Genomic DNA, 27126 nt, shown 5'->3' on the forward strand with positions numbered 1-27126 from the left:
TTCAAACTCATTCTGTGAAGTCAACATTACCCTGAAACCAAAACCAGACAAAGATATTTCAAAAACAGAAAATTATAGGCCAGTATCTTTGATGAACATAGATGTGATTTTCAAAAAAAAAAAAAAAAAATTAGCAAACCAGAATCAACAATACATAAGGCGGCTTATTATACACCATGACCAAGTGGGATTTATACCAGGGATGCGAGGATGGTCCAGGACCTGTAAATGTAATACATCACATTAACTAAAAGATAAAAACCATGTGACATGTGATCATCTCAATAGATGCAGAAAAAGCACTTGACAAAATTCAACGTCCTTTCATGATTCAAACAAGTATAGAAGGAACATATCTCAACATAAAATGCCATATAGGACAAACACAGCTAACATATTCAATGGTGAAAGCTGACAGCTTTTCCTCTAAGATCAGAAACAAGACAAAGATGCCCACCATCACCACTTCCATTCAGCACAATATTGGACATCCCGGCCATAGCAATCAGAAAAGAAGAAAGCATCTAGTTTGGAAAGGAAGAAGTTAAAACATTTTGTGTAGATGGCATGATGCTATATAGAGAAAACCCTAAAGACTCCACCAAAAAGCTATTAGAATAAATGCAATCAGTAAAGTTGCAGGATACAGAATATATAGAAATGTTCTGTTGCTACACACCAGTAACAAACGATCAGAAATTGAGAAAATCTAATCTGAAACTATACGACAGTGAAGAAACAAGGTACAAATAAATGGAAGGATTAATAAAATAAAATGTCCTTGCTACCTAAAGCAATATTCAGATTCAACGTAATCCCTATCAAAATGCCAATGGCATTCTTAGAATTCTAAAATTTACATGGAATCTCAAGACTCCAAAAAGCCAAAGAAACTTTTAAGAACAAAGTGGGATGTGTGCTCCCTGATATCAAGCTACACTATAAAGCTACAATAATCAAAACAGTAAGCTACTGGAATGAAAATACAGATCAGTGGAATAGAGAGCCCAACATGGGTGGACCTAGAGTACATTAGGCTAAGATAAATCAGAAATACTGTATAATTTCACTTATATGTACAATCTTAAATAAAATGAACAAAATAGAAATGGACACAGAACAAGCTGATGGCTGTTAAAAAGTAAAAAATATATATACACACAACATGAATGTTGTCCAGCAATCAAAAAAAAACTGCAATGCAGTTTTACACCGAAAAAAAGCCATTTCTTAAAAACATACCTGCCCACTACCAGTGAGAAAGGAATCCACAGTCTCAGCTCAACTGCCCCCCCGCCCATTAGACTCAAATATTTCAAGTGACCAATGTCCCAAAAACCCCTTTGCATAAGTTAATGTCTCAGGTTTCTCATCTGATATGTGCTATAAAAACAGAAACACTGGTGAGTCTGTCCCCGGCTCTGCCGGGCTCCTGCCTCCATTCATTTGGTTGTGAGGAGCGGGGCGCAGTGCTGGAACTGACCCGTGGGCCCTTTCCTGTTCTTGATGGTTTTTATTCTTTTGTCTCTTACTCTTCTGTAAAGTACTTAAAAAAACACACGTTGGCATCGGAGCTAAGTTCAAATTTTGACATGGCCGCCTTTTAACAAATTTTAGGTAAGTTCTTTCTCAGAGGTTGGGATCCCCATCTGTGAAGGGAGGCAGTACCTATTTCAGAATGCTGGCGATAACCTTAAAGCTCCTAGCACAACACCTGGTCTCCGTCAGCAGTGACTCCTTAGGGAAACTTACTACGATGCAGCATTTCTGAAGGTGCACCCTCCCTTGGGAAGGAGAGTTCTAGATCTGGTGCAGATGCCCATTCGTGCTGTACCCAAGTGAATCAGAAACTGACCAGGACAATGTAAATAAAAACATTTTGAAAATCTAATTTTATTCCTAAAGTTCAAATTAGCTAGCGGTAGCACGGAAAATACACTTTCACTATACAAAACAGTGTAAACCAATTACACATTAATAAAGAATTTAACATAACACACTTCTCTAATGAAAAGCAGCTAGATGCAGCCCTTGCTATAAAAAGCTGTACCTGAACAAAAATGGACATGTTTAGTCTAAGGCCCTGGCAGTTGACTATAGAATGTCAGTTGCTTCCAATTACTTTTAAATGCAGAAATAGCAACAATGTGGAACTGTACATTCATCGAATAGTAGCATTTAAAATATACATGACTAACAAAAGTGAACATTCGGAGGTGGCACTGCTCACTGTGTACCGTGACGGTCACCATGTGGACAGTGATCTCATCCAGGGAACTGAAGATTCAAACATTTGAGTAATTTAAAACTAGGAGGAAGGAAAAAATAAGAGGATAAATGCCCTCCAAAGAGCGAGGAGCTGATGCCATAAGCAATCTGACTTCAGCAATTACTGATCACAGATGTGATGAAGCCGGGCCGAACCTGGGATGCTGAGCAAGTCCACAGGCTGACAGGCATATGGCATGGACCGATGTTGCTGTAATTTAGGATGAATCTCTGTCCCTAGTTAGTAGTGAAAATAACTTCTAAAAATAGCTTTGAACGGTAAGTGTCCAGGCCCTTCTGTGTACTGAAACATCTGGGCTCAGGCTCGGAGGCGAGTGTCCTATTGGGGACCTGCGTCCTGTTGGGACAGCCTCTGCTTCAGGACTTGAACACATGCACAGCGCGCACCACATACTGCCGGCAGATGGGACACTCGCTCATGCGCTTGCCACACTTGGTGCAGGTGACCATGTGGCCACACTCGAGCAGGACACAGTCGATGACGGCATCCATGCAGATACGGCACAGGCTGTCATCCTCCTCATCCTGCAGCTGCAGCCGCTCACCATCTGAAAGGCAACAGAGAGCTGGGACTGCCGACAAGGACTCCTGACAGGCGGAAAGCCACCTGCTGAGTGACCGTGGCAGGCCCAGAGTGACCCTACCGTAAGAAATAACTTACCCAATTTCTCTGCACTTCCCTCCACTAGAAATGGCAATAATACAGCCTAAAATAATACAAGTAGGGTGTTCTGTGATGGATAAAGGAGACATGCTTAGCTTAGGGTCAGGAATGAGATGCCCAACAAATGTTAGCTATTTGATTCTATATATAATCCAAGGTTTTTGTTAAAAGGACAGACTGTCTCTGTAAATAACAACAAAGAAACCCTAAGTTGTCCTAAACATGGACTATGGAGTCAGAATACCACTGGCCTGTCCAGCCCACTCATGTGGCCTTGAGAAAGCTGCAGTCTCGGGAGCCTCCTCCCAGTAGGAAGAGGAGCTGTTCATCCCCACTGATAGGGAAGTGACGAGGGGCGGTGCATGGAGTAGCCTACACACCCCAACACATCTCCTGGCCTTGGAAGCATCTCGAAAGCTGTCTGTGTTTCTGGCCATCACGGTACTGGTGGAGTCTAACTCAAAAAGGATGGGCCATCCTGGCTCTGGCTCAGATTAGGTTCTAAGAAAATCCAGAATCTGAATAAGAAAGGTTGTGAATGAGTTTAAAAAGTTCTTTTCAGCCTGAGTTTTGGCTACAGAGCTTTGCCTACTGAGGCTTCCCTTTCTATAGGTCACAGAAAGGCTCAATGGGAATCCTGAATATGGTTAGAATATGGCTAAAAACAGGAATTCAAGCTTGAAAAGCTAGTAGTACCCGGATTTAAGAAAAATAAACATTGTCGAGATTACTGTAAACTGGTTCATGGCCCATGCCACTACTAGAGGGTAGGTAGGAAGGATCCATGGGATAAGATGACAGATGAGCTGATGGAGAAGACAGTAGAAGGCTTTTGAGAGTTAAGTCTGGGCTTTGGTTTCCTCTCCTGTATGGAAGGTTCCTTCCAACTCTTACAACTTCTGAACATACAGCAGAGGAGCCAGAGTCTGCCAAAGCTATTGGGTAAGGGTACTGGGGTGAATCTCGTCCTGAATGGCTGAAGCCAGTCAGGCTAAGAAAGATTCCAGCTGTGCTCAAAACAAAATGTGTTCCATGAGCTTGGAGATTGGACCAGTGATAGATTGAGCAGTGAGTTAACTGAGAAAGGCACTTAGGCAGCCATGCATGTCATGGCCGCCTCTACCATAAACTCCCTGAGGGTGGGAGAGGCCGCACTGCCAGCAAGCACTGTGCACAGTTGGCATTTACATTTTCTATGTAAACCGACCTCCCCTCACTACCAGGATGCCATTTCCCAGCCACAGCCCACAACCTCAGGAGGCTCTGAGGATTAAGAGTCCTTTATCTACCACTGTAGCATCATCTCAGGAATAGGTGTGCCAAAATACTTTCTACATATTCTACGCATAAACTCATTGGTCAACAAATGCTGTATTATAAAAACCAGCTTTTAAAGATGATAAAAAGTTAATGATGGTAGGGGAGTGTTTCTGGTTAAGTTCAGATAAGAACACAATATTTGTCAGTCAACATCACAGAATTCTTTTTTCTTGCCTATAAATGCTCTGTGGCTTGGCCCTTGTTAGCCACTGAGGATTCCCGCTCCACGCTTCAATAAATACTTCAGAAGTTCTAAACCTCGGATTTTTTGCAACTTACACAGAAACCTACTAATACTTGATGCTGATAAATACTTAACATCTTGGCCTAGGGAATTATTTTTCCACAGTTAGGATTTAAAAGGTAAACTGAAATAACCAAAATATTGGCCTACCTGAAGGGTTAGTGAGAAAGCAAGCATTTTTGTAGATACAGGAATTTCATTAGACTTCTAATATATTATGGCAAGAAAAACCAGACTGAGCAAATGATTATCTAACTCACTTGGCAATGGTGGTCTCAGAGCCAGCATCACAGAATGAATTTAAAATTTAAAAGATCTGTAAATGTTCATATAACTAAGTCGCACTCAGTTAAATGATACATAATTTTCTCAGAAATTAATCTGACTTAATTGTGACAGAAACAGCCCAGTTTCTAAAGCCTAAGTAAGGATACTATAGGGGGAAAAGGAAAAATTAACTTACATGACTTTTGGTTTTCTTCATTCTCTTTGTACAACCGGTTGACTTTCTCTACCAGCTCCCATTTTTCACAGCAGCCAGAATAGTTGACAAAATTCCGAGCCAGGATTTCCTTCAGCTGGCGCACGCTCATCCCTTCCACGTCCTCAAGGCTGGACAGGTCAGACAGCGAAGCTCTCACTCTTTTCTTAGAGAGGCCAGGCATCTGAAATCAAAAAGCACTTCTATTTCCTCTGTCCCTTTAAATCCAGACCTCCCACAGCAAGGAAAGCGACATGCTTCCCTCACCCCATAGTTATCACTGGCCCTGGACAGTGCTTTCGGACTTGTCAGTCCTTAAAGTATTTTATACGTGTGCTATATTCAAAACAGAGGAACATTCTGTGCTAATCTAGCAAAAGTGCACATAGGTATTTTTCCTCCCTGCCAGGGTGACATGTCAGGAAAACCAAATTTTATAGGATATCTCACCGGTTCCTCCAAGTTTTCTTCATCATCATCATCGTCATCGTCGTCATCGTCGTCATCGTCATCATCATCTTCTGTGTTTGCTGAGGCTATTTCACTCTGTACCTATACACATAATGGAGCTAGTTGAGTCCAGAATCACATTTTCCTATTGACCCATATTTACCACTGGAGAAAACCTTCCCACAGACCCTCCCCAAGAAGGCCCCCACACCGGGTACACTACGCAACTCCTCTGGATCCTGAGTGCTGCCTCGCCTCCCAAAAAATTGGGCCCCACGCGATTCCGTAAACACCCCTTCCACAAAGTTACCGCAAAAGCCAAATTCCTCGGTGTGTATGAATTTATAAAACCTAACCAGGATACATCAACTCCCCTCGGAAGATCCCAACACGGAACGCCAAAGCCGTAAGTGTATGGAATTGTAATGAGTCACTACCAAAGGACCTGCATGTGGATAGTTTTAACTGGAGCCTCTAAGATACAGAAAGAAACTAAAGCTCTAATATCAGCCCAAGTGTCGGGTATTTGAAAGATCTCAATCCTAATTCCAAAGGATACTTTCTGGACTTGGCTAATGGCTGATGCTAGTTCTAGTTTTTAGAAATTCCGCAACAGTCAGAGGTACTCTTTTCTTTAGGAAGAACAGAAATCCCTTTGATTTGGTGTATGTACTTCTTTCATATCTTTCTCCTTTGGCTTTTTTTTTTTTTACCATAGCTCTACAATAGTCTAAGTCAGTTCCCAATTTCAAATATTCCACTCCACTGGTTCACAAGCACCATATGGCAGCATCCGAAGACCCATACCTCATGTGTGATGCCCCAAAACTCAGTCTTGTCTTGTCTTTGCCTAATAATTATGCCAGCTCTCATTTGAGAAATGATAAAACTTTTAGCTTGGCCTTTTCAAATTTGACTATTTAGAAGACAGACATACAAATAGTCCCATGAATGTTTATATGCTACTTTTTAGTCATTTCAATAGTTAGTATTTAAGATAGGGAAACTGAGGTAAACAAGGTCAAGACTGATGAGTTGTTTTGGGGCCCTTCAGATAGCTGACTTTGGGGTCACCTAGCATCTAAGCTCAGAGACTCACATTAAGAGAGCCTATAAGCACAGAGATCAGGAGCATGTGGAACCTCTGCTTCCATGAGGAGCCATCAAGCCCCAAAGGGCCCCCCGCACATGGCTGAGAACAGAAAGGCCAGGCCCTCGGGGTAATGACTCCCTCGTACCTGTGCCAGCGCTCCAGATCTTAAGGTCCAGTCTCCACCCATAAGCTCCCCCTGAAACGAAGACATGGTAGCAGAAGGGGCTGTATAGTTTGAAAAAAATGAATGTGTGTTGAAAAAGCTAGAATTCTGGGACCTTGAAGAATTCAGACTGCTCGTGTCCAGGCCGTCCTCAGAGCCCAGCCCGTGATGGCACAGTACTAGATCTACCAAGTCTTCCTTCTCCCGACAGGTGTCAGTTGGTATGTTTCTAAGAACGAGATACTGCCGCAGATCCTTCACTTTCAGTCGCATTAACTGAGGGCGCTGAAAGGCCGTCTGTTGTAGTAAGTGACAAGTGGAACATCTACGAAGATTTTCTTGTAAGACCGAACAAAGAGAGCAAAAATCCTTCTTGCAGTCACAGCATACATGCTGAAGAAACAGAAAAGAAGCATTTAATAACAGCCAGATACGAGCCATCGTGAAAGCATTCGTTTTCTTTCTTTTTGCCTTGTATTAAAATTCAATTCTAGTTCTTATGAAGTCCTCTGTGGTACTAGACTATTCTCGCAGGCGTTTTTGTGTTCCAAAAGCCATGAAAATTCAGTCACTGCTAAAGCAGTTTGGATACACAGAAGTTCAAATACAGCCCTTTAAGAAAAATATACACTCTCGTGTTAATGAATTAGAACCTTTCCACCCCTTGGTGCAAACATGTAATTAGCAGAAGAGAGCTGACTTGAACCACATGGAGCACAAAGCGCAACCACAAACTCTTCCTGCTCTTTCATATATGAACAATTTCCCCATTTAAAAAGGGGGTGGGGAAGCACAGCAGAAAGAGGCAACTGATCTCTCAAGGTCAATCCAAGCAAATAGAGCACAAAACTGATATCAGTAATCTGCACCCTACACAGCCTTAATCACAAAGCCATTCCACTAGCAAAACTTAAAGAAGACCCTAAGATGTGGTCATTTCTGCTTGGTGCATTGTTCCCACAAGCTAACAACTCGTTCCTTAAGCATTTCAAAGGACTGAATTGACAATCAAAGACTGTGAGATGGCCAGCAATATGATGGTTCTCAGAAAAAAAGACGTTCTGTCCTAGAGAAAATAACTGTTAACCCAAGTGTTTCATGTTGAATTTCTAAACAGTAGTTAACATTTATATTCATTTCTTCAGTCGATTTAATAATATAGGTAGGGACATATTTTTTGAAACTTGAGATCAGTTATAGTAAATCATCTCTGAACAAAACTACAGACTAATATCTCTTGCTTCAGAACACAAGCACCATCAGGAGGAATCAAAGTGTACAAACAGGCCAGAGATCAGGAGAAAGGATGCCTGCGCACCAATATCTAGTCAGAAAACTTGATAGTAATATATAGTCCCTTCAACTGAGTACTCTTCTAAATAGGAAATGGTTAATAAAAGTAACTTTGATATTTTTATTAAAAGAAATGGTTCATAAGATTTCAAAATTATATAAAATTAAGAACTGATATATATATCTTTTGTATGTAACATTTAATCAACTCACCTTCTTTCTAAAGACTGAAAATGAAAGTCCACAGGCTTTGCAAACTATATTAGGCCCTTCTGTAGGTGCTGGTGGGTAAGTGGAAAAACTCGAGTTTGTAAATCTGAATGGACCAGTGCCTCCAGCAAATCCTGACTGCTGGCCCCTGACAGCTCCAGTTCCCATGACTTCATTCAGCAGCCCACAGCATGAAGCCCACATAGAGGTGGCACCCGCCTGGAAAGGGAACACAAGTAGAGACCAGTTGAAAGTTAAGTAGAACCTGGGCTCTCTGGGATCCTCGGGGTGTGCCATTCTGGAGAGATAGGTTTGTCCTAAATAACTCTTGAAGTTTTTCTTTTAAGCATCAAAATTTTAAGCTATTTCGAAAGAGATAACTTTCTGATATTTGAAAAAAATATTTGGCATTGGGAATATTCATGATATATTGTTAAACCGAGGGAAAGACAGAAGATGAACCAAAGTATATTAAAAAACAAAACCAACACATTCAGAGAGACATGTGCACGCACATAGGAAAAAAATGACTGGATAGAAGTATAATATACTGTGCAATACTTGGGGTGTGTTTTCAAAATATTTTTCTTATCTGAAACTCAAATTTAATTGTGCATCCTGTGTTCTACCTGACTACCATACTAGAAAGCGCAGTTCTATAGGCTGAGGCAGATTTCCCCAGCTATCATTTAGTAGAAATAATATAATTTCAAGTTACTTAATTTCATTAAGCTTCTGTTCTCTCATTTGTAGCTGGGCATAATAAACTATGGCACATATAAAATTTTAATTTTAAAAAAATGGCTGGGAAAACATCAAAATGCCAACTTAGGCTCTCTAGGTTTTAATGGATCTTGTATATTTTGAGTTTTTATCTACTTTCCAAATTTTTTTATAAAGTATGTCTTAATTTGACATTAAGGAAAATATTTTTAAAAAGCAGTTTTCCTACCTTTTTAAACTGAAAATACTGAACATAATTTTTGATGACCTAAGAACCATAAAGACTTCCCAAAGTGTATGAGCTATTTGCTACTCCACTAAATGGCCTGAAACAAATATACTGCCTTTCATAGATTTATCTCTCATCTCTTCTCTTTCTATGAACCACCAGTGCTATCACTATACCAACATCTAGCAACTTATCTCCTTTTTTACTGCAGACTCAGAAACCTGATAACCAAGCTTGTTAGAAATATAGATATTTGTTTAGTGAGGACACAAGGCATTTTCCATGCTTAAAGTATAAAAGTTATAGTGTTTGGAACCAATGGGCTTTTACCCCTTGTCCTAATTCTTAAGCATATTCTAGACTCTAGATCATGTGATAGGTAATGAAGTCCAGGCAGGTGAGGTCTTAATAGTTAAAATGGCAGCACATGACAGTGGCACAGTTCATTTAATTCTCTGCCAAACATTCACTGTTTGTCCAACAAGCTCTTAAAAAAATTTTTTTTTTTTTAACAATCTTGAAAGGCTATTTGGAATGCTACGGAAGGATCATGCTATTCTTAATACCCAGAAGTAAAACGCTGTATTAAATTTAGGGAAAGGAGAAGGCAAAGCAATAAGAAACCACAATATAAGGTTCAAATGGTAATAAGTATCAGGGTCACTGACTTAAGTATTATATAACTTCACGCTCTATAATTCTCAAGAAATAGTGATGCCTTTAAAGGTCAGGCTAAATTGTAGTTAATAGTTCATACCTTTAAACAAATATATTATCTCAGACTCTAGTGCCATGGTTTGTTTAAATATAAAAGGATGAAAATCCAGATTTACTAACAGTTCATTTTAAGTGATTGTTCTTTTACCAAAGGATTCATCTACAGTGCTTCAAACAGTGAGCTCTTAAAACTGAATATGTTTTAAAACATTCAATTTGCACATAACGTTTTTTGGGGGGGTTATACCTCAACTGTAGAACGTACCACTGGGATAAACTATTCTTCATTCCAGGAGTTTAAAGAAGTAAAGTTTTGGAGAAGCTTCAGCTTCCTGCTGACCTAGCTACTGAACAATTCAACAGCTGACCTAGCTACTAAACAATTTTATCCCCTTTTTGATTTCCTGGGAGATGATGTCTCCCCAGCTCCAGTGAAAGTTCCTTTCTTTCTTCCACAGCATCTAGTTCTACCATCACAACTGATAAGTATATAACTATGTAAAGGTTTCTTTACCTCTTTAAAGGCAATGTAATATTATTTAAATTTTCTGCGCTACTTTGAAAGTTCGAATTGTCTTACTGAGAAAGAGTAATAAAGGTAAAAAATGATTCTGACCTAGCATGCTAAAATCTCAAATGATATTCCCTTTTAACAGCAGCAGTCAGACATTTTGTTCGATCAGAATCAGCTTCACAATGAGAGTTAATCCACGCTAATGAATATATATGATCATTAAATTCTAGGCTGAAAACATTCACAGCTCATGTAAAGGGAACAGAAGGATTTATTTTGGGAACACAGTGGAATCTCTGTGTAGACATCAATACTGGAGGGTAACAATTTTGTCCCACTCCTCATGTTTCTATAAAGAGGAGGGAATTTCATCTTTATTCCCCAGAAGGGAAAACAGTGAAAAGAACACTCTTATCTTCTTTTGGTCACCTTATCATAAAATAAAAATTAAAAAAGAGCCCAAGCCAACCCCAGACTGTTGTTGCTATAACCTAATATTTGGTACAACTCAACCGAAGACCATAGCAGGAGAAAAGAGTAATCACTGAAATATCTAGGGTTTGCTCTTAGATTTGTGAACTTAAATTTGGACAAAACCTCCCAATAAGAGAATACTCTCAGCATTCTCTTGAAGGGTAAGTCTTTCTACCTGTACTGTTATCCTGACAGTAGCACTGGAAACTCCAGCCTTCTTAAAAGGTCAGAAATTTGAAACAGTGGAAGCCCCAGTCATTAGTTTTATTTTCCATGCAGCATATTTTCAAAACTTAATTTCCATTTCTCCTTTAATCCTTGTGTTTTCTAGCACCCCAGTGCTCAAATGAAGGTGCTTTCTTTTGTGATTTCAACCTCCCCAACTTCTCTGGAGCAGTTATTTTTAGTCCTGTACCACAGTGGTTGCTGTTGCTGCCTCTTGCTAAGGAAATGCCTGGGCCTGTGAAACCACCCTTAAGACAGTGGTTCACCACCACCAGGGGAGCCTTAAAAAATACTGATGCCTGGGTCCCAGCCAGAGATTCTGACTTAACTAGTCTTGGTACAGCCTGGGCATCAGAATTTTTTCAAAATTCTCCATGTGATTTGAATGTACAGCTGGGGTTAAAAGGTTAACAACTGCTCAGTCTAGGGGATTTCTCTTTCCTGCCTACACGGTTTTAGCTGGAGAATCACTTGCAGCAGATTCCTGAACACAGGGGGTCTATAGTTACTTCTGAAGCCTATGTCTCTAGAACTCTAAAACCAACAATCTCAGCCATATGCTCCTCATGACCTGCCTACATTTTTTCCTGCTGAAGTCGTGGGACTTGCCTCTAGTGTTTCTTTCTATGGTTTCCCCTAATCCTTTCAAAAAGGCTCAGCTGAGTGTTAACTTAATCTGATTCTTAAATTAGTTCCTTTCTTTTTACCACATATTGGCCTGAAACTTGCTGGAATTTGGTGCCTGCCTTCATTTACTTGAGCTTTGCTTTTTGGTCCAAACTTTGTATTTCCTAACTTATTCTTCCACAGGTTTTCTTGTGTGAAATCTCCAATACTGAGAGAAAGACAATGATCATTAGGTCTGCCAAAAACAGCCAGTATTCTAACTATTTTTGTCCTCCTTCATCTCTAAGTTGGAAGAATCTACCTAGAAGATGAATCCTCCCAGGCTTGGGCTCCATCTCCCCACCTCCCCACCCGCTTTAGTATGTGTTGTCCATGTAACGATGACTGAAGTATCACCCCCTTTAGTATGTGATGTTCATGTAATGATGATTGAAGTATCCTATACCGACTTTTTCAGATTTGTCCAAATTTTCTTACTACTTGATACAACAGTCCCCATTTTCAAGTAACAAAATCTATAAAAACAATCGGGGAACTATTTGAGAGTATTTTCCAAAAGTTTATTAAATGCGGGCTCTTGACAGGTGGGGGGCATGCCAATTTATTCTCTGAGCTCTTAACTCTCTGACTCTGTTATATTTCCCAGTTATCATATCTGGTCGGGTAATGACCAAAAAGCTTCCCCTTTTTGTACCCTCCCTTTAAACGTTTTAGAGACCTAAGTTCATTGTTCTTTCCATTTGTCTTCCCTACCCTCTAAGATCTTCTGTCAGTTCAATCAGCCTGAATTCCTGTATTTTTATTTTATTCGCTCTCTGCTCAACTTTTGGTACTAAATTGAAGAATATTTTCCAAACTACTCCTAGATTGCCTAGTTTCCTAAGCAAACAAGGCACAGGCCTTTGACTCTTTGAATTTGCAGTAAATTCACTGAGTCGTTGCTCTGCCTTAATTTCAAAGAGGTCTATTTGTTACAGACGGGTGTCACCATGCATCTTTTATTTGCTTATTTAAAAAAGAACACTTACTGCCCTCCACGAATGAAGCCAAAGCCTAGATTGCTGAAAACTGAAGCTATGATCTGGACCTATGTGACTTAACCATTCTAAATCCTACTTGGGACCATGGTTGGGAGGACTTTACAAACAAGCTAAACTACATGAATCCAAGAGGTTAGAAAGAATAATCTGTAAAGATGTCTACATTTCCTACTTTAACCGTGAATGCAGTTCAGAACAGAGAGAATAACCAAAACAGGCAACTATCTACCTACGCCTGGCACAAAACTCCCAGCGGAAGGAATTTAGCTATATTTACAGTTTATTTTCTAGCCATCAGTGGCTACTGAAAATAAACGACTTTGATAACTGAATCCCTTTCCGACACTGCCTCTTAGGCCAAAATTGGTCCTGAATAGATTAGCTCTGGGACCATGGCCTGCCTAAGTTTTATGTTAAGAACCAGGTACCATATTAAAAAACTTACATGGCCCATAGTAAGAAATTAAATTTTAAAGCCTCCTGTCTAGACTGCCACAGACACTTAGATTTCCTCATCTTATTTTGATATCCAGTGCCAGTTACTGTGGTTTTTTTCAAAGCCAGTGCACTAAGATTTTTGAGAACCAATTACACTACCTTTTTTTCACTCCCAATTTGGAACTAGTCAAAAAAATAAGACAGAAATAGGTCTAGATAATACAACATCCAGTCACCACCACAGCTGACCAACAGCAGCCTAACATATAGTTGACCAGCCTGCCATCCCCCTACAAGATAATCTGAGAAGGTCCCAGAAAGTACTGAGCCCAAGCATATTTAGCTTCTTTGCTAAAACTCACCAACATAAAAGTTCCTCTTTTCTCTCTGCTAGCAGAAAAGCTGAAAGTTTTGTTTCCTATTTGTAGTTCCTCTATTGTTTTCCTAGAGAATGAATTAGAAAATCCCTCCCCTCAGTAGGAGTATAAAGGAGGGGGAGTGTTATCCACAAACCTAAACAATTTGTATGAGCTGGACTGACAGTTTCCAGTGCTGTGACACTTACTTTCACAATAAACTACCAATTTTATAAGCACCCAGGTTCCTGAGTCAGATTCACATAACACAAGCCCATTCTGAATCACAGTTTCAGTCAACAAAGCAAGAGGAAATGTGTATGTTTCTTTGCAATAGCAGCAGCCCATTCTTTCTGGCGGAGTGCCAGGTTTCAAATGGCCTCAAAGTTCAGCTGTCTTTGATTGTGTGTATGTGTATGATCTAATGTGCTTTTAGAATCCCTGTAAGGGGAGAGGGGATACTTCCAAAATGCTCAATTTAAAGAATTAACAAAAAGTTTACTACAAATTTTGAATCCTATTCTAAACTACATCAGGATGTGATCCCTTTTAAAGATTCTACCAAATGTAACAGAAACCAGGCAAATTAGAATGAAGATAAAAGTTATGGTGGCTTCTATGAAGATTAAATGCCAGCCAGAGAGAGAAAGTTGATGGGTTTGAAAACAGTAGAAAACTAAATGATCATAGTCTATATCATTTGCTTTAGATTAAACTAGATAAGCAGCAGTAATCATAATGCCACCTCCTAAGAGTTGCTTGTCACAACCCTAAATTAAATATGGTAATATTTTACACAGTAATTTTAAGGATAAACCTACAAGTTTCAAATTCAAGAACATTTTTCTTGGATGTTGTAAGAAGCTACAAGGACCTGGCAGGGATTTAGTGCTAAAAGCATCCTCAGAGAATTCAACCACTAAAGGCTTTGTTTTAAACTCCAAACAACTTTTAGTTTGCTAAAACTCAATGTCCCTGGTGCTAAACAATAGGAAAAGATGTTTCAAATCTTAAAACCAGTAATATAAAACAATAAGTTTTACAGTTTAAATTTCGCTTAGGTTAAATTTTCCTTCAGAAGTTAAAACAGAAGAAACGGTTGAAATAATAAGCAAAAATCTTTACCCTTTTTAGAGCTACTGTGGAAACAGTATGCTCCTTAAAATGTTAAAGGATTTACTGAAACTGCTGCTTCAACTGAAATACAATATACAAAGAACTCTGCTATATTAATGACCAAATATCAAACCATATACCACAAAGGAGGAAATTCTACCTACATCCTAAATTATTTTTTTAATACCATTTAGACATTAAGCAGGTTGCAAAAACAGATGCTGATCTTAAAAATGTAATATTTTTAGGCAAGACATCTGGTCAAATTGATAAGAGTTTTACAATAACATGTTCTGGAGATCATACCTTCCTCATGTTTGGATTTTGTTTTCTTTTTCTAAAACAGTATACTTGATCCTTAGCACCAATCCCCCACCTTTCAGAGAAAAAAAAGAAAAGGAAATTACAGTCAAAGATTACTCTCTCCTTGATATTTCATTTTGAGCATAGGAGAATGAACACGATTAGTACAATTAAAAAAGGGTGAGAGCAATATAAATATGGAAAAACAAGTGGATTAAATCAAATGAACATAAAACATCAATTTTGATTTTTTAAAAAAAAATCTGTTATAGGGAGTTAATTAGATGCTACTCTAAGATTAAACAATTACTTGATTCTTGAGACCTATAACATCTCAAAACATCAGTTTCTAAACAAACGAGTTAAAGTAAGAAAGGAGATACCCATTCCACACATATACCAAAATCAGCTGCTCTTGGATTTGAGTGAAGATGTATTTATCTGACTGGTTAGCTTTCAAAGTAATTTTAATTTCACTGAAAGAAGTACTTGCTCAGATGAACATTCACATTTTAAAATTCCATTAAATCAGGAATCACTTACCCTACCCAGACACCTACAGATGAGCATACCCTACAATTAAACAATTTCAGTATAAAACATCAAGTTGAATAAAGATCCCAAACCCTAAATTTTGTTAATTGTTTTCATAAAAACAAATGAAAAACAGAATCTTCATGATTGTCATCTCACTCAGACTGATGTCTATTTAGGTCTGCATTTTGCTTCATAAAATACACATCTTTTCTATATGTTTTAACTGCCATCAAACTTTGTTTCTGAAATTCCAACTCTTCCACCTAAATTCAAAAACACTTGTTTTTAAAGAACTTGATTAACAAAATTCAACACTGGATCTGTTCCTAATTCTCTCTTTCTACATCTAGTTCCTTGATGGCCCATAAATTTAATACTAATAGAGATACTGACATTCTTTGAGGCATTATATGTAAAGATCTCGACTTTGTTTTTTGGTCTTAACACAGAAAGGTAATGGTTCAGAAAAAAAAAAAGCTAGTTTTAGACATTTTAATAGGTATTCTAAGTCGAAATATTTTATAACTAAACTGGGAAGTTTAAAATAAGTTCCTCCGATAGCCTCATACTTTAATGCACAGTCCAAAAGGTACTGATTCCAAAAAGCTTCCTTGTTTCCTGCAGCCAGAAATATTCTTTCTTGCTCCTAAGGGTTTCATCACATTTTTTTTTCATAATGTGGTAACTTGAGAATGTCTCTTCTCTTTTGACTGGCAAACTCCTAAAGGCTGGGATTGTATTCTTAATTACTCCTACTCACACTATCTCACTCTGAGCTAACACACAAGAAAAGTTCAACAGAATATTTGTTAAATTTCTCTAGCTACTTGACACTCCTTTATTCGTCTTCCACAATAAATCTTTGGGACTTCGTGAAGGTCGAATTTTAAGGAAGCAGCTCATTCTGCTGTTTTTCTTACCCACATCAAGCGCACCTCTTCATTGAGATTAATGAAATCATCTGTCTGAAATAACATCACCTTATGACTCATCCCACTTGGTTTGAGTTCGGCAAATGAATCGATACCTGAATTGCCTGTTGTACAAAGTTCCTGAGAATTCTCAGCTCCCCAAAGTAGGCCAGAATCTCCCCCCTTCTCTTAAACTTCTCTCTCAGTGATGCTCCCACGCTCTCACTCCCACCCACCTTGGAACACTCAGCTGCTGTCAAATTACTTGCTGCGTACCTAGTGGTGATGGAGACACGCAGTTTGCTAGCGCTCTAGGTCACGGCCCCCATGTTAAGCCCACGAAGGAATCCTTCGGGATGAAATCCCTGCCCTGAGGCATTTCTAACCTGTTAGCCCGGCCCCAGCCTCACGCCTCCTCGCACCACTCCAACTCCCGTCGTCCCGCACTTTGCATCCTGCGACAGTCCTGTGGTGTCCCCGACATTTGGGTTAGTTCAAGGACTCAGGGCGGGAGAATGCACGCTACGGGCAAAGGCGCGGAGGGCTGAGGCGAGCACTCGTGGGTCTGCCTCAGGCCCCCGAGGACGCGGACAGGGCCCGGCGCAGGAAGGGGGCCCCCGGGCGTGAGCGCTGGGGCCGCCCGGCCTCTTCCCCCCTCCTCGGGCTCGCGGACGGGAAATGCTGTGGGAACTAGGTAAGTCCAGGTGCCCAGGATCTCCGCCCTGGGCCGGCCAGGGACCTAGACGCCGGCCGGGGGCGCCTCTCGGCAGAGCTCTCCGGAAAAGTGCCGGCGGGGAAACCGCTGAGGCGAAAAGAAGGCAATTCGAGCGCCCCGACCGGATAGGAGAGGAAGGACTGCCCTGCTCCACCGGTCGCTCACCTTCATGGCCGGGACCGCCAGGTCTCGGTCGGCTCTGCCCGGGAACTCAACACCATAGCAGCCCCTCGCGCAGACGCCCTCCTTCTTTCTGGGCGGCGATCCCTGGGCCCCCGGAGAAATCTTAGCGTCCGGACGTAAGGGGCGTGACCACGCCCGCCGCGCGCCTCTGGGAAGAGCGCCGAGCGGCAGCCGAGCCGGCCAACCCAGAGCCGCCATTCTGGGGGGAAGGTCACCAGAGCCAATAGAACGGTGGGAATAGGGCGGGGCCTCCGGCGCGGCCGGTGGGCGGAGGAAGACTCCATCCGGCCGCGAGCCGAGGCGGGCGGATCTGGGCGTGGCGGGAGGCTTTCTCCTGGCCGTTTTCTTCGTTGGGTCACTGAAATAGGAGTCAGCGCTCCCTGAGGAAACTGTGTGGCAGAGATTCGGCTTTAGATCAAATTCGCCCGGCGGTGAGGGCGGGAAGGGGCGTGGTAAATTTGAAAACGCCGGTTGGTTTGAAGGCTTTTGTTATAATCGTCTGTGCAGGGCCCCAAATTTCCTCCCGAGACTTTTAAGCCTCTCACACGCGGTAATGACCTCAGGTCTCCTCACCCGAGGGTCCCGTGAGCAGCCGCAGCTGCGCACGCACAGACGAGGTTTTAAAAACGAGGTTTTATTGAAACACTTCGACTAACGGTTCTCAGATCACAGCTGCTCTTTTAGAGAGCTATTCAAAACACCCAAACTCTAGCACAACGAGAGAATCGGGGTGAGCCCTTGGAGCTGACTTTATTTGAACAGAAGTGAGGCTGAAAATAAAGTATCGAGTTTTTCAGCCTGATTGGATGGATGACAGTTGGTTTTCCTGCACTTCTTCCTTTCTCTCCCCTCTGGTGCAACCAGTATTTAAATAAAGAGACATAGAGATACCAAGTCACTTCTCGAGGACCTAAGTTGTATTCCTTTTTAATAGATTTGCTTACATGTACTGTCAGATTAAAACACAAAGCCTACCACTTCCTTAGACTGAAATAATACTTCCTTTTGAGCTTATTTTTCTTGCTTCAAGCACCGCTCAGATAATGTAATTTAACTTCTTGTCTAGTGTAGCCCTGGATTTTCTTCTTTGTAAAATGCAAAGAAAGCCTTTCCTTCACTATGTTGTAGTAGCAGCTGAGCTTCACTGGAAAAGAAAGTATTCTAATCTAGGCACAAAGAAACGCAGTAAAAATGTGCTAGTGATACAAAGCCTTTTCTCTCTCTGATTAGAAAGGAAGCTGGCAGTTCTACCTCAAAAGTTAATGAATAAGCCCAGGAAAAGAAGATCAACATCATTAGCCATCAGGGAAATGCAGATCAAAACCACAATGAGATACCACTTCATACCCATTAGGATTGCTAAATTAAAAAAAGACAGACGAGTATTGAGGATGTGGAGAAACTGGAACCTTAGTACATTGCTGGTGGGACTGTAAAATGGGGCAGCTGCTTTGGAAAACAGTCTGGCAGCTCCTCAAAATGTTAAACATAGAGTTACCATGTGACCCAGCGATTACACTTATAGTTATAAACCCAAGAAAAAGGAAAACACATGTCCATACACACACAAAAAAAGCCCTAAATGTGCAAGTTCGTAGCAGGATATTCATAATATCTAAAAAGTGGAAACAACTTGAATGTCCATTATTTGAGGAATGGATAAATAACCATATTGGCCAAAATAGGAATGAAGTACTGGCACATGCTACAGAAAGGATGAACCTTGAAAACGATACCAAGTGAAAAAAGCCCGTCATAAAAGACCACATACTGTATGATTCTATACATATGAAATGTCCAAAATAGGTAAATCCACAGAGACAGAAAGTAGAGCAGCTGTTGCCTAGAGTTGAGAGGGTTAGGGGGAAATAAAGTGACTCCTAATGGGCACAAGAGTTTCTTTTTGGGGTGATGAAAATGTTCTAAAATTGACTGTGGTGATGGTTGCACAACTGTAAATATAATAAAAACTACTGAATTCTACAATTTGAGTGAATTGTATGATATGGGAATTATATCTCATAAAGTTGTTATAGTAATGATAATAGATGCTGAGAAACAACTCACACAAAACAGAGTTAATGCAGCTGAAGGGTGGCCAGAGAAAAACAATTAGAACAATAAAACAATCAAGGGTAAGGAGAAATTTAAGTATTGGAGACCATTTAAAAACTGTTCTTGAGGAAGACTTGTCTTATTTTGTGCCCAGCAAACAAATATTTGGGTGAATTCTTCTGGAAGACTGGGAAGGAATATGATATTGAAGAAAAAAAAAAAAAAGAGTAAATAGAATACAGATGAGTTCAGTCTCTAAATACTTGAAACTGGGACCTCCTGAAGCTTGAGAGGCATTTTGTGCTTAAACATACTTTTTCAATAATAGAGATGCATTATATTATCAACTTTTTTCTTTGTTTCAAATATTATATAATAACATCTTTTTTCAGTACTAATTATGTACTAATTGCGCCAATTGTGGTTCAGGAAAATTTGGTCTGTTTGTTCATGTAGTCAACAGCGGAATACTTTGTATTTCAGCGTCAAAAAGTTTTACCATGACACATAGGGTAATTTATTGCAGCTCAACTACTTGCTTAGGCTATAATGGGGCTGTTCTCTGAGTTTGTTTTTTTAATCTCTCAAAAAAATTCTTTCATTGAATTCACGACGTGCTATAAGTCAATGAAATAATGTCAAAACCTCTCTCAAATGCAAGAAGCAGCAAAAGTTTCATCTAAAATTTTTTTAAGTTGCTGAATAATCTGTTTCTTTCAACATCATGTGTACTCATAAGACAAGAGGGTAGAAAGCTGGCTATTTTTATTCTAACAATGGACTCTCTCAATAATACATCATGGAAAACCACATGAACCTTTTGCAAAGTTGGTTAACAACTTCCTATACTAAGCCATTTCTTGGAAAATTTCAAACACATATGAAGCAAATAAAATGGAGTAATGGACTCCCCTGTATCGATGACCAGTTTTAACGGTTCTCTGTATTGTCATTCTAGTCTCATCTCCAGCACTTGCATCTCTCCACCCACTCCCACCCACCCCCCATCTGAGTTAAGATGCATCATTAGATTAGTACATGACTGGTTGCCTAGCTATGAGCCAAATGAAAGTATCTGAGAACGGGATCTGGTTTGCTATGTTGTGTTTATTCTTGGTCATCTTCACAAATATAACTATTTTACCCAGAGTAATCCATCTTTTCTGTGGCCATTGCTTAAATTTTGTAACTTAAAAGACCAAAAAGGATCACCCTCATTTAACGTGAGTTTGCAAATGCCAAGGTTGTAGACAGGTCATAAAATCTCATTGGTAGAATGAAAAAGCATGTCTTCATGAGAATGCATAAGCCAGGTCTTATCTGAATTCCAGCTGTCTGATTTCCGTAACAGTAAAAAAAGGTTTCGACAATACTTACTGTGCTCTAGAGAGCCCTTGGTTCCACAGAATCAGTTTGTTTTGGACTCAGAATCTTTTTAGAATTCTCCTGGTAAATTACTTTGCTGACTTGAATATATAACCCTCTTCTGCCTTAAGTGTCTCCATCTGTAAAATGGATATAATGATTATTAACTGGAAGCTTTGGCTTACACTTTGCTAAATAGTTGAAGAATCCTGATGCTGAAAGTGAAAAAGAAACAGAACTTTAAACTGGTTTCCAGAGAGTAAAGCAAATAATGTAGGGCCATTTTATATTTCTCTTAAATAAGATGGAGCACTTTACCGGCTGCCCCCTTCCCCCACCATGATCTTCCTTACTTAGGCAGAAAGGGGACGGGATTTTCTTTCAAGCCTTGGGAAACTGAGCCACAGAAGTGAGCTCTCTTGCCTGAGGCTTATGAAGCAGTGATGAAAGTCAGAATAGCTGCCAAGGCTCCTATCCCAAGCCCAATATATGCTCACCTATATTACTATTCTTCTAATAAAGAGACAGACCTTGCAAAACAAGTTAATTCTTGTACATTACACCTGCATTCACCTATAACTTCTTTATGGGTACTATAACATTATATAGATGGGGCAACAATTCACCTACCACCGAAAGATGGAGTCAGTACAATTTCCCACTGGTACTGATATTTCATATCATTTGATATATATTAAGCATCCGCTATGCACCAGGCACTGGAAAGAGGGGCATAGCCCTTCTCTTCATGGAGCTTAAATGGCCATGATAAAAGAAAAATGTCAGAAGTGGTGTACTGGTTTCCTGCAGCTGCCATATCAAAAAACCACAAACTTGGTGTCTTAAAACAGCAGAATGGACTTCTCAAGGGTTAACGTTGTGAACTTTAATAACAATAGTACCTGAGACAATGTTTATAGATTTTCTCAGAATAGTATTTCCTGATCTGACCATCGACTCTGTACTCTTGCTAAACTCACACACACTTATAGAACCTTACTTCAAGTTTATAATTTTAAGGAACTCCAAATCGAAGGTTTCTGCTTTCCTAGATTTTTTTAAAAATGTTATTATTAAGTGCTTTTGTAGATGTTTGTTAAACCTCATACAGCAGTTATTAGCATATGGGATCAAGTGAAATAAAACTAAATGCTATTGTACCAAGTCAATAATAAACAGAGCAGAAAATAGAAGTGCTCTGTCTCCCCAGGGCTTTGTCCAGGTTCTACATCTGTGCTGGCAACAAGAAACTTGTCTATCTTAAAATTCAAGGATTAAAAAAAAAAAAAGAAAGAAAGAAAGAAAGAAATCAAGGATTAAGCATCCCCATCCCCAATCGCAATTGTTAAAGTCAAAATAGAGCATTGTAATTCTCCATTTATTCAAAGGCCCTTCGAATTCTACTAACTTTGAATTTCATACTGTAGTGAATCAAATTTTAAAACATATTTATTTCAAGTCAAGTTGCCAAGTATATATAATAATATCACATCAGCTACAGAAATGTGAAAATATGACATTTCAAACTGGAGTGTTTTCTAACAACACTGAGCAACTCTCCAATTCTCACTGGATCCCGACTGGGTGTCGACAAATTTAACTTAGTTCTGACACTATCTATCTGGAAATAGCATCAGATCCCACAGGTTAAGGACACAGTCCCACAAGACTGACCCCGTTTCAGATGCCAGTTGCAAGTCCAGGTTGTCATTTGCATTTCTGACCAAGTGGCTATAACTAAGGTTCCCATGATCCCCTCGGCTGGTCTAATAATTTGGCAGAATGGCTCAAAGGCTCAGGGAAACATTTATTTACATTTATCAGTGTATTATAAAGGATAAAGGATACAGGTGAACATCTGACGAAGAGGGTGAGGCCTAGAAGGGTCCCGAGCGTAGGAGCGTCTGTCCCGGTGGAACTGAGGTGTGCCACCCTCCCAGCATGTGTTCATCAAACCCAGAATCCCATCAAATCGTATTCAAGAAATTTTATAGAACTTAATCTCCAGCCTCACCCACCTTCCCAGAGGTTGGTGGAGGGGCTAAAAATTCCAACCCTCTAATCACTTTGGTCTTTCTGGTGACCAGCTCCATCTTAAGTCGTTCTATGTTACCTCATTACTGTAAACTCAGGTGTGCCTAAAAGGGGCTCCTTGTGAACAACAAAATACACCCCCATCACTCAGGAAATTCCAAAGGTTTTAAGGGCTCTGTGCCAGGAACCTGGAGACAAAGACCAAATATATTTCTCATTATATCACACACACATTCACTGATAGACATCACTGATAGGCCTCAGTTATCACACTCAGCATTTGCTTCTGGCCTAACAATGTATGAAAAGTAAATCACGACAACTTTCCCCATCCCCTTGAGAAGTGCTGGCAGGATCAAGAAGGCAATAAATGGCACTAAGCCTCCTCCCAAAGGTCATAATAAACACAATTATTAACTCTCTAATTGTGTGCGGTGCTATGCCATGCTAAATGATTCACAGAGAGAATTAGCTAAACTTTGCCTCTTCTAACAGTTTACAGTCCAAGGCAGACTGGCTGACGCTCATTCACATTTACAGACCAGCTGGACACTGGAATACAAACATTAAGTCAACTCATAAATGAACAAGGCAAATGTTCAGAGATGGAAATATTCCGATGGTTGAGATAAGAGGAGTTGTCCTAAAATATTCCAGATTCTGGCTATGCAAGATAAAAAGCTTAGTATTTTTCTCTCTTCATCACCACATTCATTTACAATCATATAAGAATATATAGGTGCCTCAAAATTGTTCCTTAAAATGTCAATCTTTTGTCCATCCTCATTCTAAAACTCTAACACCTTCTAAGGTCATGATGCTTGTAGTAATTGTGTATAGATCACAATTTTCAAATGATATTCCCAGACACACATCCGACTATCTTTGCTAAAATAAAATAGCCTTTTCTTTTGAGCACTGGAAGATTTTTTTGTTTCAACTGACTCAATTCTATTTGATTCTTATCTTTTCTAATTCAAGGCCACTTTTCATTTAGAATAGCCTCTTTTGTTTGAATGGTTAATTATTTCATCATTTGATGCTTGAAAAAATACTTTCCTGGGAAGTAAGACAAATCCCACTTCACAGGGAGGAAGGATGGATTTAAGAGAGGAATGTTATATTATTTGAGATTTGGCATCTTGTTCAATGAGCCATGACTGAAGAAATATGGGCATGACCAACGTTTGAAACAGTTGTGCTTGATTTTAAATTACTTATGATCTAGTGTATTGTCTGGCTATATGAAGATACAGAAAGAAAGCAGCCATCTGCAAGCCAGGAAGAGAGCTGTCACTAGAAACCTTGATCTTGCACCTTGATCTTAGACTTGCCGGTGTCCAGAACTGTAAGAAAATAAATTTCTGTTGTTTAAGCCACCAAGTCTACGGTCTTTTGTTATGGCAGCTAGAGCTGACTAATACAACATGTAAGGAAAAGATTGATATTCTTCTCAAATCTTCTCACCCAGAAGACAAATGCTGTTAACACCATTTCCTTCCAGATTTTCTTTTTCTTTCTCATCCAACATCTCTGTAGTCTTGTATACTTGTCCTCTCATGCTTCCCCCTTCTTCCCAAATTAGTTTTACTGGACATAAAATGTTTTCCCTGATCAAATTCATCTAAATCTGTCTACACTTGAGGCTTTTTTTGTCTGGATTCTGTCAGCATGAGGTTGGAAGAGATGTTAGAAATCATCTTGTTCAATTCCTACGAGAGCATAAACCCACACTAGTATTTTTTGATATAAAATAAAATTGCAACAATTTGCATCGATTGAGAAAATGCCTCTCAGAATTAGTGAGAAGTCTGAATTATGATAATTTTGAAAGACACATGATTTTAGCACATTCGAGTAAGTGCAATAACTCTGAATAGGCCAAACAAAATTTAGGGAAATTGAAATTCTTGGAAATTTGATTTTATGACTAGATAAATATAATTTCCCCTGCATTCAATAACAAGTTTATGTCTATATAGTGCTTTATCATTTTCAAAACACTTTGCCTTTATTATTTATTTTGATCCTCAGCCTCAGAAGTAGGAGAGACTGCTATTACAGTTTCCATTTTAGAGGTAACAGGAAAACTAGCGGCTGACTTGGAATAGGTAAAAAAAAATCACCGGCCTTACCAGTTTTTATAATGCAATGATAGTAACTGCTAACATTTGTTATAGTTTACCAAGTCCCAGGCACTAGTCTAAGGACTTATCATCTATCTTCTTATTTAATGCTTATAATAACCCCTGAGGTTTGTACCATTTTTATTTCCATTTTATAAACAAGAAAATTGAGGCATAGAGGATTAAGTAACTTGCCCAAAGTCCCATGATGGTCAGTGGTAGGGCTGGGTTCAAATCCAGGCAGTCTGATTCTAGGGCCCATGCCTCTAAACCATGATCTTAACAGCAGTAAGCTCACTATGGATATTTCTGAAGGGCAGAGGCGTTATGTTTCAAATCGGTTAGGAGGTACGTACTGTGGACTGGTATACATGGTTCATTTACTTAGAATTGTTTGCCATGCAATGAGTGAAGACTCCTCAGAGCTGATTGTCCAAATAAAAGCAGGATTCATGGACTCTTGGTTAATGACATGTAACTGTACTCCATTTTTCGTACAGAGGGTTCTGCATTAGATCATTTGCACTCGTGTGACAATACTGTTTCCCCAAGCAGATCGCTGGTATTGAGGTGTAGATCTTGATCTCTGGTTTCTTGCTACCCAATAAAATGCTGTGTTTGAAACTGGTTTTTGTCCCATTGGCTGAGGTAAGGAAATGTAAGGATTAGGAAATAAGGCCTCTGGGCCCTATTCTGCCACCAAAGAGCTGAATGACCTCGAGGCCTCAGTTTCCTCAACCTATAGACCTCAAATTAATTTTGAGATCACCAGCAAGTAGCTTTCACTAGAAGATGCAGATATCCTTATTTTTTTTGTGGGAATATTCACGTAACATAAAATTCACCATGTTAACCATTTCAAATTATACAGTTCAGTGGCATTTAGTACATTCACAATTTTGGGCAACCATCGCCATTATCTAGTTCCAGAACACTTTCATCTGGATGGGAAATAACCAGAGGAGCTAAAATCCATAGAGGTAGAAAGCGACATTGCTGTGCCATATGGTAACTCTATGTTTAGCTTTTTAAGCGACTGCCAGACGTTTCCATTCTCGCCAGTAAAGCATGAGAGTTTCAATTTCTACACGACCTTGCCAACTTCGTTATTGTCCATCTTTTTGATTACAGCTGTCCTAGTGGTGTGAAGTCAAGTCTCGTTGTGGTTGTCTCCACTTATGGCTTGTCTGTGTCTGAACTAGACTGTGACTTTGGTGACAGCCTGAACTGAATGTATGTCAATCACCGCAGTTTTACCAGTGTCTAGCTAAAGTACCCAGCACATACGAGATGATGACGAAAGATCTGGTGAATAAAGAATTAACAGCCACAGTTATTTTTGTGTCACCCTCCTAGACGTTTCCTCTGTCATACGTAAGTGCTGCAGAGGCTGCTCAGAAACATCTCTAAACATAAAGCAGTTAAGAAAAGAAATGAGTTTCGGTGTGAAAGTCTCCACATCCAGTTTTTATTCCATAAATTCTCATACAGTGATATTAACATTTTTCCGATCGAAGATTTATCAATAATGCTCTTGTCATGAGATACTGATTAGGTTGAACGACAGTTTGCTTGCATGCCTGTTCCAGGGACTGCACCTCTGGAGGTGCAGATGGGGTAGGCAGCCAGGCCACAAACAGATCACGAATGTCTCAGCCTGTCTTTAACATCCTCTCTGAACAAATTAATCTCGTCTTTTCTCTCGGATAATGGCTTTCTTTTTGGAAACCTTTCTCTCTTCTTAAAAATGTCTATTCTTTTACTCATTAATTGACACGAATTAAGATCTTGAAGTTTCCTCTCTTTCTTTCTCTCCTACAAATACAATGAATAAAACACCTATTTGAAGAACTTCGAGTGAACAGGATTTGGGAGATGTGCTCTGGCAATGTAACTGCTTTTGTGGTTCAAGGCCATTAAGAGCCTGAAAATATAGAATGAAAGAAGCATGCCATTTTTCAGATTGAATAAATAATGCTCGGAAGTTCCAGATGCTTATGGGAAAGATGACCTCCGATGCTTTGGCTGGGAAGCATGAAACCACTTTGAATTTCCAACAGATCTGGCTTGACAAGGACTGGTTAATCAAGCCCTTAAGCTTTAGATCAAGCGAAGCTTTAGACCAAGTCTATCTTACATCCTGAACTCGAGTAGAAATAGCTATGTTTTAGAAGACTAAATAAGAAATACTGTGGATATGTTCTGATTGATCTCTGAGGCTCCAAAGTTAA

At 39.7% G+C, this 27126-nt stretch overlaps 1 protein-coding gene across 4 annotated transcripts in view; it reads right to left on the reverse strand.

Annotated features, from left to right (window-relative positions):
• Positions 1–1869: 1869 nt before the first annotated feature.
• RNF34 (ring finger protein 34) overlaps positions 1870–27126 on the reverse strand; it is a 35251-nt gene continuing 9994 nt past the window's right edge. The window contains exons 3-9 of one of the 4 annotated variants that reach the window (XM_011355762.2): positions 20748–20875; positions 14973–15042; positions 8211–8426; positions 6687–7097; positions 5449–5550; positions 4981–5182; positions 1870–2837 (exon numbers count right to left, since the gene is read on the reverse strand). In XM_011355762.2, the coding sequence (XP_011354064.1) occupies positions 2647–2837; positions 4981–5182; positions 5449–5550; positions 6687–7097; positions 8211–8426; positions 14973–14981 (1131 nt within the window). In that variant the 5' untranslated portion in view covers positions 14982–15042; positions 20748–20875 and the 3' untranslated portion in view covers positions 1870–2646. Of the gene's footprint in view, positions 2838–4980; positions 5183–5448; positions 5551–6686; positions 7098–8210; positions 8427–14972; positions 15043–17297; positions 17529–20747; positions 20876–27126 lie in introns of those variants that run through there. The other 3 variants (XM_011355761.2, XM_011355765.2, XM_011355764.2) reach the window with 3 other exon arrangements.

This window comes from Pteropus vampyrus, unplaced genomic scaffold (genome assembly GCF_000151845.1).
Source record: "Pteropus vampyrus isolate Shadow unplaced genomic scaffold, Pvam_2.0 Scaffold23, whole genome shotgun sequence".
In the NCBI taxonomy this organism is placed as follows: Eukaryota; Metazoa; Chordata; class Mammalia; order Chiroptera; family Pteropodidae; genus Pteropus; species Pteropus vampyrus.